The sequence below is a fragment of the Ceratina calcarata genome, unplaced genomic scaffold (assembly GCF_001652005.2).
Source record: "Ceratina calcarata isolate Rehan_Ccalc_2016 unplaced genomic scaffold, ASM165200v1 scaffold185, whole genome shotgun sequence".
NCBI lineage: Eukaryota > Metazoa > Arthropoda > Insecta > Hymenoptera > Apidae > Ceratina > Ceratina calcarata.
Window position 1 is genome coordinate 155,930 of NW_017139974.1, and position 13,560 is coordinate 169,489.

Sequence of the window (13,560 nt, forward strand, 5' to 3'; positions counted from 1 at the left end):
GTGTTCGCTCCCATAGATGTCTGCTACCAAAACCAAACACGTACAATCGAGCGTACCAACTTCGGGTAATCGAATAGTCAATGATTATACACGTTGATGCTTCGCATCAACGTGAAAGCAGCCCTCTATTTCTGTTCTCATGGCCGAGGGTAAGCGCACGCTGAAAATCCTGATATATTTCGACGATCTCTACGTTTCATCGAATCGCGTTTAATAGGAATTCGTCGTTAAACGTTCCAGCAACGAATATACTTATTATTTCCTAAACTAGTTTCACGGGAATATCATATTTATTGCTCGTAACGGATCGAGCATTGACACGCGATGAGTTTCGTTTACCTTTCCGTGTTAACTAACATCTTCATTCTCATTATTATCTTTCAAATTTTGTATTGTACGCGTGTCTTGTCCCGACGAAACGAAAATTTTTTCTGTCTCATTTTCAGGGAACAACCATGGGTGCATACAAATATCTACAGGAGCTGTACCGCAAAAAGCAGAGCGATGTGCTCCGCTTTCTGCTACGTATTCGATGCTGGCAATATCGTCAATTGACCAAAATGCACCGTGCTCCTCGACCATCCAGGCCGGATAAAGCACGCCGTTTAGGCTACAAGGCTAAACAAGGTTAGTCCAGGTACCGTCTTCGAGCAAGATATTGGTTTCGTTCTACGGTAGATTCCGTTTATTTGGCAGTGTCAACGTGATATATGTTTAGTCGGGATGAACCGAATGCTAGAACCAATGTTTTCCAAATAACCGGAAGTCTACTGTATTTGTTTCATACATGAGATGATGATATACCATGCACCACTCTTACTGATCTGTGGTGAGATAGTGTACACGCTGATTATCGTTCGACGTTAAATGATTATCGTTCAGATGAACGTGCAGCATATATAAATATTAATGATTCTATTCCAAATGCACAGGCTTTGTCATATTCAGAATTCGTGTGAGGAGGGGAGGTCGTAAACGTCCAGTTCCCAAGGGTGCGACTTATGGCAAGCCCAAGAGTCATGGGGTAAATCAATTGAAACCTACCAGGAAACTGCAATCCGTAGCTGAAGTAAGTGATGTCTTTTGTACTTCTCGTGCGAATTGGAAGTAAAATACTTTGTGCATTGTCTGATTCATCGTTCGCTTCTCAATTTTTAGGAACGCGTCGGTCGTCGTTGCGGTGGTTTAAGAGTGTTGAACAGTTACTGGGTCGCTCAAGACTCTACGTATAAATACTACGAAGTCATTCTGGTGGACCCCGCGCATCCGGTAATTCTTCTGATTAACGTTGTTACATTTTCCATTGCGTACCCTCGGTATTACTCTAATGATGATATTGCTACTTGATGTTGATACATTATGATTGATTCATCTTCCTTGGATGTCTGAACGCGTGACGGAACCCATTGACGCAGCGATACGATCGGTAGCATTGTTAACGGTCTTGTTCGTGTTTCAGACGGTTCGTAACGACCCGAAGGTGAATTGGGTGTGTAACGCGGTTCATAAACACCGTGAACTTCGTGGAAAGACGTCGGCCGGCAGGAGTTCACGTGGTTTGGGTAAAGGACATCGGTACTCGCAAACGATCGGTGGTTCTCGTCGCGCGGCGTGGCTCAGGAGAAACTCTTTGTCACTTCGCAGGAAAAGATAAACTTGCAAATTGTACCGATATTACGTTTTTTCCTTCCCTTCACTTTACGCGGAAGCACCTCGGTTTTTGTCATCGATACTTCCCAATAGATACAAATAATAATTGCACGAGGTGTCGAAGTACAATCCTCGAAATATTCGTTTTTCCTTCCGTCGGGACACTTTCCAACAGGTCGGGAATGAACAATTTGTACACGTTTAATTTCATACATAGGTACATGCTACAATAAAATACGATTTAAAAAAGGAAATTGTATATTGCGACGCATTATTGGACAATGGGCGACTTATATTCTAGAAATAATATAAAACGGTGTCGTTCACTGGCCAGGGCCGGACAACGACTTGTCCATAAATTTTTTCTTTGCAAAACATAGCCACCATTTACTCGGCTTACCATCCTCTCCATATACCTTCTCTACAAGCCTCACGCCCGTTTCCTGCCGTATTTGTTGCAAATATTGCCTCATGGTATCTGTTACGAATAAATAAAGAGATACGTGCTTGATTGGTGATCGTCGTACCGCGATTCAGTCGTGACTCGAAGAGAACAAAAACCGCTTACCAGCCTCTACAGGATTGCTTGGTTTCGCATAGACCGAATTGAGGGGGAAACCTGGATCACCGGGAATGTCAAACTTTGAAATAGCAAGTGAGTACATTTCGTTCGTCGCTTGAGCTTGAGTCGCACATTTCTGTAATCTTTTCAAGCATTCCGTTATATACAGCGTGATGTAAATTAAAACTCTGTCAGCCTCGCTCTAAAACGAAACACACAGAACTCGAAGACGTACATAAAAGCTTTATCTGCTCGTTCACAGAATGTCATCGACAAACGATCGATACCTTGATTTCATACGTTCTAAAAAATACATTTGCTTTGAAGAAGTACAATGCCTCGTCAATTATGTCCAAGTCCTTGTTGTTAAAAGGTGGTGCGGGACCTCTGAAATGCGTCCGAATCGGCAGAAGTGCCAAATTACCGATATTGCCATTATTTTCAACGAAACTCGAATGATATGCCTGCGATAAAGAAACGCATCATCAACAGATTGATCGCGATTAAAGGAGGAGACGCCCCTATATCGGTACAATAATTGCACGAACGTTTAGATCAAATATTTCACTCCACAATCACATACTCACAGGCATTTTAACAAATTAACTGTCTTTCCCGGCGAGCAAAGTGTTCCTTTTCGCGTGTCAAATTGATTCGATTCGTTTTATTTAGTGTTTTGGTGCTGAACTCTTGAATTCTTTTTCCAGACCATATTCCAGACGAGTATACAGGATCCACCTTCAACCATATATTTAATAAACTATATACTCAAGCTTATCTCTTGTACACTGAGCTTTGCGTAACCAACATCTCCGTACCAAAAGTGAGAGTGAACGCTAATGCGCATGCGTCGAATTTGAAAACTATAACAAAAAGAGCATCGGCTGATGGACTGCTTTATAACCTTTTTCTGTTTTAATACGCCCTGTGATATTAGACGAATAAATAACGGAGGTATAAATAATTGTACAGTTACAAGTGCTGTTAAATAGATAAAAAAATGTATGCAATGAAGAAAAATGTACGTGAGATTGTGAAAGATTTAAATATAACCATTTATTTAATCATTTTGAGTAAATTGACAATTTTTTAAGCCTATAAAACTCCAAAATTATCAGTATTTAATAGCTATGGACTGGCTGCCGATCGTATTAGTTCGGTAACCGATCAAAATTTCAATTCATGCGTTTACCCCTTTGCCCATATATGACACCACAGCGGCGAGCGACTCTAGCTTTAATTTGACTCACGTTTCATAAAAATCTATGCAGTGGAATTTGAAATATAGAAATGTTTCTTCGTGTCACGGAGATGACAGGTGGATGACAGATTTCAAAAGAATCAAAAGACTATGATATAAATTGCAGCTTTTGGCTGGAATCTCAATTAGAATTTTAGTCAAGATTCATTTGCATTGTAATTGAGTTCAGGCGTTGTTACACGAATTGTTCTACGTATTTATAACATATTTCTTATTATGTCATTCCGTCACTGTGTTTTTCAGTGTTTGAAATCTGAACCTTAGAATTAGTACAAAGTTCAAAATATTTCATTCAAGATTGATGATTTTTGTATGATTCAGCAGATAGATTAGATTCAATTATAAGAGGTTAAAATTGTTTACATTTGTCAAGCAGTCAATTGCAAGCAGGCGAAAGGATCGAGAGATATCAATTTGCATCTGTCATGCCAAGTAGGTCAGGAATCGATTTGGGCAGCTGTACGGCTTAAATTTAGCACGAATTGATTCTAAAAAAAATTTGTGATACTTTTCATCGCAAACACTTCTATTTTTATATCGAAATGAGCGTCGCATTAATATCAGAATACTTGGATACGTATCAAGGGAGGGATAAATTTTTAAGAACGTTGTCCTACATAGCAAAATTTGCCACAGTAGGAACATCGTCGAATGAAACCGAGAAAAAGTTGAGAGTAATTAGCAGACAAATGAGTGAATGCAGAGTGATACTGAGATTGCTAGACGACATACCTGTATTACATTATGCTCTGACATATGGATGGGGAAAAACGGTACGTATATTCTAATATAAATCGTGCACATTTATATCATATTTAATGTATGTACAAACTTGTACCGTTTTCCTACAGGCGTATAAACTTTCTATGTCATGTAACAGGAGACAGATTGGTTGATTAGGTGGACAGAATTGACACAAATTGCAGTTGATATCATATTCTGCCCAATAGAACACATCTCCTGGGCTGGCGAGCATAAATTAATTAAAGTCGACACAGAAGTATGGTCCAATACTTCTACATGGCTTTGGATAATTTCCTTGCAGCTTTCGTTAATGAAGTAAATTAAAATAATCATTTTATGTAGCGCTGAAACATTTCTGCTACTCTTACTTATAATTGCATTTTGCAGGTCTCTACGGAGACTGAAGACGCTTAGCAATTACAGAAGGCATCTCATTGAAACTAATTATAATGCGAGGTAAGTAAGATTTCTGTTCACGTGACGTAAAATTGGGACATTAGTGAATAATAAAAGATAACTGTAATATATGTTCATACTTCTTCGTCTGTTCGAACAGGACAGCCTTGAAGGCAGTTAACAAACAGAGATGGAATGAATCACTGGGTTGCATTAGATGTCTATTAGATACCAGTTACGCGATTAGTTATTTGCCAGCTGGTACGCTTTGGGGTGGTAAATTAAAAACTTGGCACGTTGGAGCACTCGGAACTCTCTCATCCTTGATTGGCATGTATCAAGCTCTAAGCAAACGGGCAGAGCAGAAAAAGCAGTCTTAACAGTATTGAGTTGGCAACTAACTTCCCGCCGTTTTTTTAAATTTGTTAAAAGTTTATTTTTCAATAAAAATTACCAACTAATTAATCAATCATGTATTCCTCCTTGTTGTTTACAACTTCTTCCTAACAAGATTTCAATACCTCGTTAATAGAAGTCACGTGCAACCCCAAAATCTTTTGAGGTACGTGTACATATTCTTATTGTAAAAGTAATGGTAAACTAAGAAATCAGAGTCGTAAAATAATGAAATTGAACATTTTGATGTAATTTTAGAACTGCACAAACTTGTTAACATAATAAAGAACAATTTATTCTTTCTAATCTTCCTAATAGTTTCGTGTTACAATATTTAATATAACAGGGATACATATAATAAGAAAAAATTAATACGATACAAATTATATTATTCATACTCGGACAAAGCTTGTTTGATTTTAAGCTAACTAGTACACATGTACACGTTTACTAACGTTCAAATCGTTTCGAGTCTATTCGGGTGCGGCTATTCGTAAGTTATTGGTTCGCATTGTCGATAAAAGTGAAAGAGAATGGGAGGCACTTTCAATATGAACATAAAAAAAATATTTCGCTACCGTAGGGCACGATTAATCATGGCCTCGCGAGTGGTTAAATTTCTTTTAAAAGAGACAGTTTTAAGAGAACTTCATATTATGCATACCAGTAGCAGTCTTGTTCTTCATTTTCTTTGGTAGATCACCCTGTATCGCGTGGTTATCAGTGATTTAAAAATAGTTTGTGTTTCCCACGTTTGAATAAAATCTATGGAGATTATATTAAAAGGCACGACTTATTAAAAATTTGTAAATAAGATAATATTTCCGATAAAAGAGCATCTTTAAAATTTCCAACGTCTCGTCACCATTCGGCCATTAATTACCGTTAATTTGTAGTCTAAGAGCTTTTTTCTTGTCCTTCTGTTTACAACGATTCTTGGGCATTAGCAAAACTGATATTTTTCATTACTGAAAACTTTACGATTACATTGGAAGCTGTGTTTAGAATATATATGTATATATATGTATTACTAAAAAAAATTATGGTATCACGAATTTGGCATTGCAAATTACTCAAGTTTGGGAGATGATTATACGACGACAGCAAATTATTGCGAGGCGACGATTTACTCTATTTTACTTTGAAATCCTATTCGGAGATTTTCGATTTGATGCAATTCTACGACAGACGACATTTAAATCTAAAGACACGTCCAAAATTAAAAAATTGCAATGACAACTTGTGAGACTTAGATCATTTGCCGAATAATCATCTCCAAAACTTGGGCAAGTTTCGTGTTGCCATAATTTTGTCGAGTAGTATATATTATAGTACGTTGTATTAAAGCACTTCATATGAGTAGTTCCTTATTGTTATTATATATGTGTATTTGATAATTGCATTGACGTTAGAATGCTAACGATATATTCTTGTATTTGTTCCACTTTCTTGACCTAAGCGAAATTTTAGTAACTCAGATAATCTTACATTCTTCCCTCCCTCCGATATTAGTACTTAATTCAGTATCGTAGTAATATAATTTGCAATTGATTACATATATATATATACATATAAATGTATATATGCCCCTTGCAGATATCGATTATTATATCTAAAATTTTCAATACTTCAAATCGCAAGTTTTAATTCTCGAATCAGATAAATATTCGACGTGTAGCATCTTGCGTAAGCATATATTTATCAAGGCCAGGAGTTGGGAATCGGCAGAAGGGTTTGGAAGAATCATTTTGTCAAACGATAATAAAAAAAAAATAACAGAATGACGGAACGAGAAAATAGCAACGACGATGAGAGTCTTATCTGCAAAAATATACATTTTTAATTGACTCAACAAAATTATATGAAAACAGTATAAACGCGAGCAGAAGTAAGGCGACGAAATAGTGTTTGAAAGAAAATATATAACATTATATCGTAACAAAAAATAAAAACAGAAACGTTCCATTACAATCCGCTGCAGAATCGTAAACCATATACTTCTCCATTTCGTCAACAGTTAAATAAACCCTGTAAACGAAAGCTCGCGACGGCTTATCGCTCCGATTAATTATCGTAAGAAACTAAAGTATGTTTACAATAACCACTTTGGCGATATTTTACAAACTAACGTAAAATTATAAAGGTGGGCGACATCGTCGACTGACGTCGGTGAGCTTCTGGCAATGCTTAAAGTAAATACGCTGCTCGCAAAAAAAAAATAATAATAAGTAAATTATTAAGTTCCTTCTGCCGCTGTAAAAGTACGATAATCTAATCTCATGGAACACTTTAAGCGTAATATTTCGCCGATAGATTATTATAGCGGCGCGTTTTAGTCTTTCTTAATAGATGTCTAAACACTATTAAACTCAGCCATATTTCCTCCTAGCACCTTACTCATCAACAGTCGAGTGGCTTCCCCAACATTATTGCATAAAAAAATTATTGTCACTGTAAAAGCCACAATTGAACCTACGCGAATTCAACGTAAACGCACACTCGGTAAACGCATTAAACCGGGCCTTAATGTGATGGTGTTGCTCAATGGTACAACTATATAGATATTCTTCGTAATAAAAAGATCAACGAGAGAACCAGTCCCTAAGCTACTGTTTCTTCGAGAACGTGGTGGTGGCCGCGTTCGGAAATAGGAACTCTTTGTGGAACACGATATTCTTTTTTTCTTTTCGTAAGTCTTCCGTATGCCCCGGACGTAAGTGATATTAACGATAATAAACAAATCGTTGTACTGTTGCCGGCCAGCTGGTGTATCCGGTATGCGGCACAAATATCGTCAAACCAGCTACCGCAGCTCTCCGATAAAAACTAAATGTGGATCCTGTCAGTAAGTGGCCTAGCACTACGCCCGTGCACAAAACAATAGTCAAAAAAATCGAATGCATAATCTTCGGAAAGAAAACGTGAAACGTTGTACTTAAATCGTGGGATTGATCATCCCGCGGGGCGCGAAATTCATGTTCGGCGATAATCCGACCACTTGATTCGTCTTCGAGTTCCTCATTAACGGCTTGTGGTGCCACATTGATTCCATAGAGTGCTGCCATATCCAGCAAGCTCGGCAATAATAACGGAAGCACGTCTGCGCGGAGAAAATAAAAGCAACATTTATATTGAATCCATATACATCCATATTGAAATTGTGTTTGTTTTTACCATTTCACGGCAGAAGTAAGGTCCTTGTTGTACTGAGCATCCGGAACACATAGAATCCTCTAAATACGGATCGACTTGAACCTATTAAAAATTAATACAACTTTTATATTATTACATTCCTTTTTTTTCATTATTTGTGAAAATCAGTCGAACCTTTTTTGTAAATTTCGCAGTCTTTATCTCTATGAAAGCAGCTGAAATTGCTCTCATGTAGGAATACTTTGTGCTGAATGTGACGCGACCAGATCCGATTGGATACTTGTGCTTATCTGTGTCAATTCCTAAAATAAAGTTTCAATTTTGACGTAGTAAATCGTATCCGAATAATTCAAATAATTGGTAAATACGCTACTGAAAAAATTATGGTATCACGAAATGTCTATCGAAAATTATCCAAGTTTGAAAGGAGATTAATCAGCAGTGAAGTATCTACCTGCATAAATAACACCGCGAAATAGATCATCCATGACTTTCGCTAAACCAGCAGCAGTCAGCATACCGTGGAGAGCACCGACGAAAACAGTTTTGTGAGGATCAAGTTTCTGTGACGTTGACTTGACGAAATTACTGTTTTCAAGAATCCAAGGAATTACTTGCACCTGTTTTGCTTTCATACGTTTAGATGATATTTTGTAGTACCAACTACCGCCATTGGTAAAATCGTGTGTACAGCACGCCAAAAGAGTTCTCACCTTTTTCAAATGTCACAAAATAAATATAATCAATTTCTGAAGCGAGGAGATGCAAACAATAAGAATCTGAAATATTCATATACCTGTTTCTCAGTTTCGAATATAATATACACATATCCTTTCGGCTGTGTAGCGGCCTGGTCTTTACCCGGCCATTCTACCCTGATCTGACCGAATTGTTTGAAGGTCGCAATTAGATGAGACTCCGTAATATCCCAAGGTACGCCACCGAGGAAAACTTTCGACGAATAGCCCGATGCTTTTTGAGTACGCACTGGCAATATGCCGCTCCAAGTACAAATTGGGTCGCAAAGCGCTGGAGCAATCATTTGATTATTTAACACATTTGTTATTCATTTTAATCATTGTGGATTGATAATTACCGGCTGCGCTTCGATGAAATCTTGCCGCACGATCGAGGCAGTGCTGCGGATCTAGAATATTTAACGGCGGCGAATTCAGGCCCATCATATGGTTTCCATTGGAGCAGAAGTTATTCTCTTGCGAACACCGGGAGTTAAAGAAGCCACCGTTTTGGTTTAACCGGGATGACAAATATTTTTTCGCTGCCATTCGCTGGAACGCAGCCGCTCTGTTGTTCGTGTACGAATCTACTTCCGGTGACATAAACGAACCCAGAGACGGAGGGTAACATCCATGTGGAGATGAATTAAATGATAAACAATTCTAAAATAGAAATAACCAATTGAAGTTCGGTTTCGAAGAAAAGTAGTCTACATGTCGCAACTAGGAAAAGTAGATACCATTATGTCGGACAGAGACCCGTCCATATTACTCGTACCACTCGTTTCCGAGTCCGTTGGGGAGTCTGATCTTGATCCGTTGCTTGCGATCATGCGAGGATACTCGTACGTCGGACTACTGCAGTCGCTGGTACTGAATAATCACAACCATCAAATTGTCAATCATTGTTTTTCATTGCAATGATTAAACTGCGGGTATCGTGCATTTATAAGAAAAGTGATCAGAAATATTTTAATGGAGTAATAAAATAAGATAAGATAGAAAAATAATTAATAATAAAATGTTTTCTTGCACATCTAAACTAAGTCTCCTAACATCTCACAGAAAAGTATGATGTTTGATCCAATGTTAGGAAATTTATTCCACTTTGAACTATGTCCACTTAATACTGTCCACGATTTAATTATTGCATTTTGCATAAACGTCTGCAGTTTAGCAATGATTGCAACATTCGAAGGAGTACCTGTAAGGTGTCGACCCCCGAATTGGTCGTCCGGAAAAAGGTGTATGAATGGGTGACGACGGTGAGCCGATGTGCTGCATGGATCCTCGACCCGACGATGATGTCGATTGATCGCTGCTGCTCCTACACGAGTACGAATAGGGACGATAGTTCGAGTAAATGCTTTCGGGGCTGCCAGGGCTACCGGGTGTGTTCACAGAGCTTGGTGAGCTTGGAACGTCGAACATCGGCGTATCCGGGCAAAATTCGTTGTCGTCAAACTACAATCATTAACATAAAACAATCTATTTAATAGTTTATCTATTTAATTGTTATAAGAAGTCCTCAGGTCTCGTTTCAGTCTGTTCGAAATTGTATACATCCATATTTATCATTGTAAAATTTAAATGTAACCAACAATAAATAAAATTTAAGCAATATCTCTCAAAATACTAGAGCATTTCTGATATTTTCTTTATATCGGAAATTGTACATTTGATCAACACTGGAAGCCAAAGGCAACAAGTTAAGACTCGGACAGTATCCACAGGTTTGCTGGCAATTCTCGTTACCAGTGTCCAATTCTGGTTGCGGTAAGAACAGCAGGGGGAGGGGGGTACCATTAGATAGGTGTCACTTTTAACTACCCGACGAATTTTACGACCTAGTCATCATCTGTCCCTTAGACCGTAATTATACTCCGGACTGTTGTGCAACGACATCATCTGTCCTTTGGACCGTGATTATACTGCGGACTGTTGTGCAAAGTATTCAGGGTATCAGTTTTAACAATTATTCTATCACTTAAATATTGTGATACGTATTCAACTTTTCATTTTATACATTACACACAGCGTTTATATTTTCGAATTTCGAAATATTCTTATAAATGTATAAAATCCGTTGTCTAACTATGACTATACGGCAGTTAATCTAACAGTGATATAATTTTATGGGAAACGATGGCATGATATGCTCTCTCATTTTATTCCTCCATGTCTGACGATGATTAATTTCAGTGATTCGATCTCGCTTGAAAAATAGAAGAAGTCATAAGTAAATTGCTTATTGCAAGTACACATTCTGAGATAGTGGTTACTGGATCACATCCAAGGCAACATAGCGGTGTGAAAGATGAAGACAATGAGTCATGCGAATAGGAACTTACGAGAGTTCGCGATAAGAAGCGAGGCAAAAAAAAAAGGTTGAAGGGAGGAAGACGGACGGGCTAAGCTGTGATAGAGTCGTTTGGCTCAAGCTTGTAAATTCTTGGCTACTGCGGGATCCGGATCGCGCACTAACGCGCGCGGCTATGCGTAATTTATTTTGTCCAACGCATTATACGCCGACTCTAATACGCGCATTTCACCGTCCTTTCGGTCCTTTATGTACAGATGCATCCAGCAAATGGCGAAGGTAATAACGTTAAAGGCGTCGAGAAGAGCCTGATAAAATGTCCATTAAAACGTCTGATCGATAAGACCCGACTATCATTATACGTCCCTCCAGCATTTACCCCTTTTGACCGCGAATCACATCCGTTTAACAATTAATATTTAATATTTATGCGAACTTAATACTGGCCACGTTTATGTACAAAATACTGTTCGTCCTTAAGGGTGTATTGGCTATACAGTCAATCCGAAAACTTTATGTACCTTAGAAAAAGGCAATTTCCTATAATTAAAAAGAAATCAGACGTCGAAAGAACAATGATTTTGGATGAAAAAAGTTTACTTGTTAACGTTGAATTGGTTTTCAAAAATTAAAATTGATGGAATTTGTTATATTGTATATATAAGTACTTTATCGAAAAATGCTTCAAATGAAAGTTGTAGGTACTGATGTCCTCTACAAGGAAGGTTCTATGCATTTTTCTTCTAACTCCAGTATTTAACAAGTTAAGCGTGATTAATTGGCATTTTATGGGCAATGATAAAATCCGACTAATTCTACCGTCAAATCAGTAAACTTTTGGCAAAAAATTTCATTTTTTCTCAGGTACTCCTAAACCGTTGGACCTACGGGAAAATTGCATATGACCTTTTTTGTAGAGGACGACGAGATCTACAATTTTCGTCTGAAACATTTTTCGCTAGCGTCGATGGTTTACGAGTATTTTACAAAAAGAAAAAAAGTTTATTTCAAATAATTCGTTAACTATTGACACTAGCGAAAAATGTTTCAAATAAAAGTTGTAGCTCTAGTCGTCAGTTACAAAAGAAGGTCATATGCAATTTTCCCGTAGGTCCAACGGTTTAGGAGATAGTACGTACCCCTTGGGAAAATCTCTAATAATTTATTTTCTCTGAAAATTTGGACAAATGCTTCAAATAGAAGTTGTACATACTGCTATAATCTACAATTCTTCCTTTTGCTTACTAAACTTTACTTTTATAGTCTATCTTAAGTATTCTCCAAATTGATATTATTTCAACTTTAAAATATTCTTAAAAAATATATTAATTATACAAAATTAAAAAATTCCTTCATTATTGGATCTATATTTTTCCATAAATATAATCAAAATTCTACCATTCAACGTAAGAATTCAAAATGCAACAACTTTTTTAATAGCCTTGGAAAATTTCTAAAATTTTGCACAGTGTCTTATTAATTTAATACCTAATAACTGTTAAGATTTTAATACTTCGTCAGCGTTTTCATTCAAGGGTTACTACCTTAATTTTCAACTTCGTTTCTATCGTCTTGTTCTACGTCAAAATGTATCGAAAATCGATAGGTCGCGAAACCGGGAGGATCTCTATTGTGGAAAAAAATTAACCGCGCAACGAACGGACACAGAGATCAGCGAGTTGGAGTCATTCCAATCAGAATAATCATTGTTCCGGTTATTGTATTGGCAGCAGGCAGACGTTTCGGACAATAAGTACTGCCTATCTGTATCGTATCACATTTTCACCACCGCGGTATTTACGAATTGAAAGAACCGTTACATTTAAGAAAATCGTTTCAAACTGCAACAAAATATATTACAGGAAATGAGTTCTGATGCGTTCCCGAGCGACGAATTTGTCGGACTTAAACAAAAACCAGATGTTCTGCGCAAGGAAGAGGCCTGCATAATATATAAAAATTACCTGGTAATGCTGAGAGGCTCCTTGATTGCGTCCTTGATACTGGTGGTTACGGCAACCAGGAGTCGTGGGTGTTGACTGGTTATTTATCAATGAACCCCGGGGTAAGCCCAGCCCAAATAAATCCGAGATCGACATGTCACCTGACGTACCGGGAAGGAAAAAAAAATACGAGCCTGTTTTAAATCTAAATCGCAGAAATACACAAAACGGCGCCGCGAGGACTTTCAACTAACAAACGACGAACGGGCACGCTCGCTGCTCTCCAAGCAGGCGATTACAACAAATTTTTCTCATTATGTATCGGGTGTAAAAAAGAATGAGAAGAAAAGAAATGATACTTCTAGTATAACACATTAATCTAATAATGCCTAAATATA

At 37.6% G+C, this 13,560-nt stretch overlaps 4 protein-coding genes across 6 annotated transcripts in view; 2 read left to right on the forward strand and 2 right to left on the reverse strand.

The window, feature by feature from the left end:
• The first annotated feature begins 43 nt into the window (after positions 1-43).
• Positions 44-1,899, forward strand: RpL15 (ribosomal protein L15). The gene is made up of 5 exons (XM_018038092.2): positions 44-149; positions 447-627; positions 933-1,069; positions 1,159-1,269; positions 1,460-1,899. The coding sequence occupies exons 1-5, from the start codon at positions 81-83 to the stop codon at positions 1,652-1,654; spliced, it is 693 nt and encodes a 230-aa protein (XP_017893581.2). The 5' UTR covers positions 44-80; the 3' UTR covers positions 1,655-1,899.
• Positions 1,891-2,958, reverse strand: Arpc3A (Actin-related protein 2/3 complex, subunit 3A). Its single transcript, XM_018038093.2, has 4 exons — positions 2,800-2,958; positions 2,500-2,676; positions 2,219-2,414; positions 1,891-2,128 (listed from the first exon to the last, which is right to left on the reverse strand). Exons 1-4 carry the CDS (start codon positions 2,803-2,805, stop codon positions 1,974-1,976), a joined length of 534 nt encoding a protein of 177 aa, XP_017893582.1. The 5' UTR covers positions 2,806-2,958; the 3' UTR covers positions 1,891-1,973.
• Positions 2,959-2,994: 36 nt separating this feature from the next.
• Positions 2,995-13,560, reverse strand: part of orb (polyadenylation element binding protein orb) — a 15,297-nt gene continuing 4,731 nt past the window's right edge. Inside the window, exons 4-12 of one of the 3 annotated variants that reach the window (XR_003388750.1) lie at positions 10,104-10,363; positions 9,640-9,772; positions 9,259-9,562; positions 8,959-9,191; positions 8,617-8,875; positions 8,337-8,464; positions 8,184-8,264; positions 5,674-8,109; positions 2,995-3,075 (exon numbers count right to left, since the gene is read on the reverse strand). Coding sequence is in view for 2 of the 3 variants with exons in the window: in XM_018038163.2 (XP_017893652.1) it covers positions 7,945-8,109; positions 8,184-8,264; positions 8,337-8,464; positions 8,617-8,875; positions 8,959-9,191; positions 9,259-9,562; positions 9,640-9,772; positions 10,104-10,363; positions 13,184-13,318 (1,698 nt within the window). In the remaining variant the exon portion in view is untranslated. Of the gene's footprint in view, positions 3,076-5,279; positions 8,110-8,183; positions 8,265-8,336; positions 8,465-8,616; positions 8,876-8,958; positions 9,192-9,258; positions 9,563-9,639; positions 9,773-10,103; positions 10,364-13,183; positions 13,498-13,560 lie in introns of those variants that run through there. The other 2 variants (XM_018038163.2, XM_018038162.2) reach the window with 2 other exon arrangements.
• Positions 3,343-5,082, forward strand: Pex11c (peroxisomal biogenesis factor 11c). Its single transcript, XM_018038094.2, has 4 exons — positions 3,343-4,246; positions 4,354-4,532; positions 4,605-4,673; positions 4,774-5,082. Exons 1-4 carry the CDS (start codon positions 4,016-4,018, stop codon positions 4,991-4,993), a joined length of 699 nt encoding a protein of 232 aa, XP_017893583.1. The 5' UTR covers positions 3,343-4,015; the 3' UTR covers positions 4,994-5,082.

What these genes read in the sequence shown, in the direction of transcription:
- Pex11c (XM_018038094.2), top strand. Translation starts at nt 4,016, where the DNA reads ATGAGCGTCGCATTAATATCAGAATACTTGGATACGTATCAAGGGAGG. An exon ending in CATATGGATGGGGAAAAACG is followed by an intron (nt 4,247 to 4,353) that starts GTACGTATATTC and finishes GTCATGTAACAG; the next exon opens with GAGACAGATTGGTTGATTAG. An exon ending in TTGCAGCTTTCGTTAATGAA is followed by an intron (nt 4,533 to 4,604) that starts GTAAATTAAAAT and finishes TGCATTTTGCAG; the next exon opens with GTCTCTACGGAGACTGAAGA.
- RpL15 (XM_018038092.2), top strand. Translation starts at nt 81, where the DNA reads ATGATTATACACGTTGATGCTTCGCATCAACGTGAAAGCAGCCCTCTA. An exon ending in AGGCTACAAGGCTAAACAAG is followed by an intron (nt 628 to 932) that starts GTTAGTCCAGGT and finishes CCAAATGCACAG; the next exon opens with GCTTTGTCATATTCAGAATT. An exon ending in TGGTGGACCCCGCGCATCCG is followed by an intron (nt 1,270 to 1,459) that starts GTAATTCTTCTG and finishes TTCGTGTTTCAG; the next exon opens with ACGGTTCGTAACGACCCGAA.
- Arpc3A (XM_018038093.2), bottom strand. An exon ending in TTAGAACGTATGAAATCAAG is followed by an intron (nt 2,415 to 2,499) that starts GTATCGATCGTT and finishes GTTTCGTTTTAG; the next exon opens with AGCGAGGCTGACAGAGTTTT. An exon ending in AAGCAATCCTGTAGAGGCTG is followed by an intron (nt 2,129 to 2,218) that starts GTAAGCGGTTTT and finishes TATTCGTAACAG; the next exon opens with ATACCATGAGGCAATATTTG.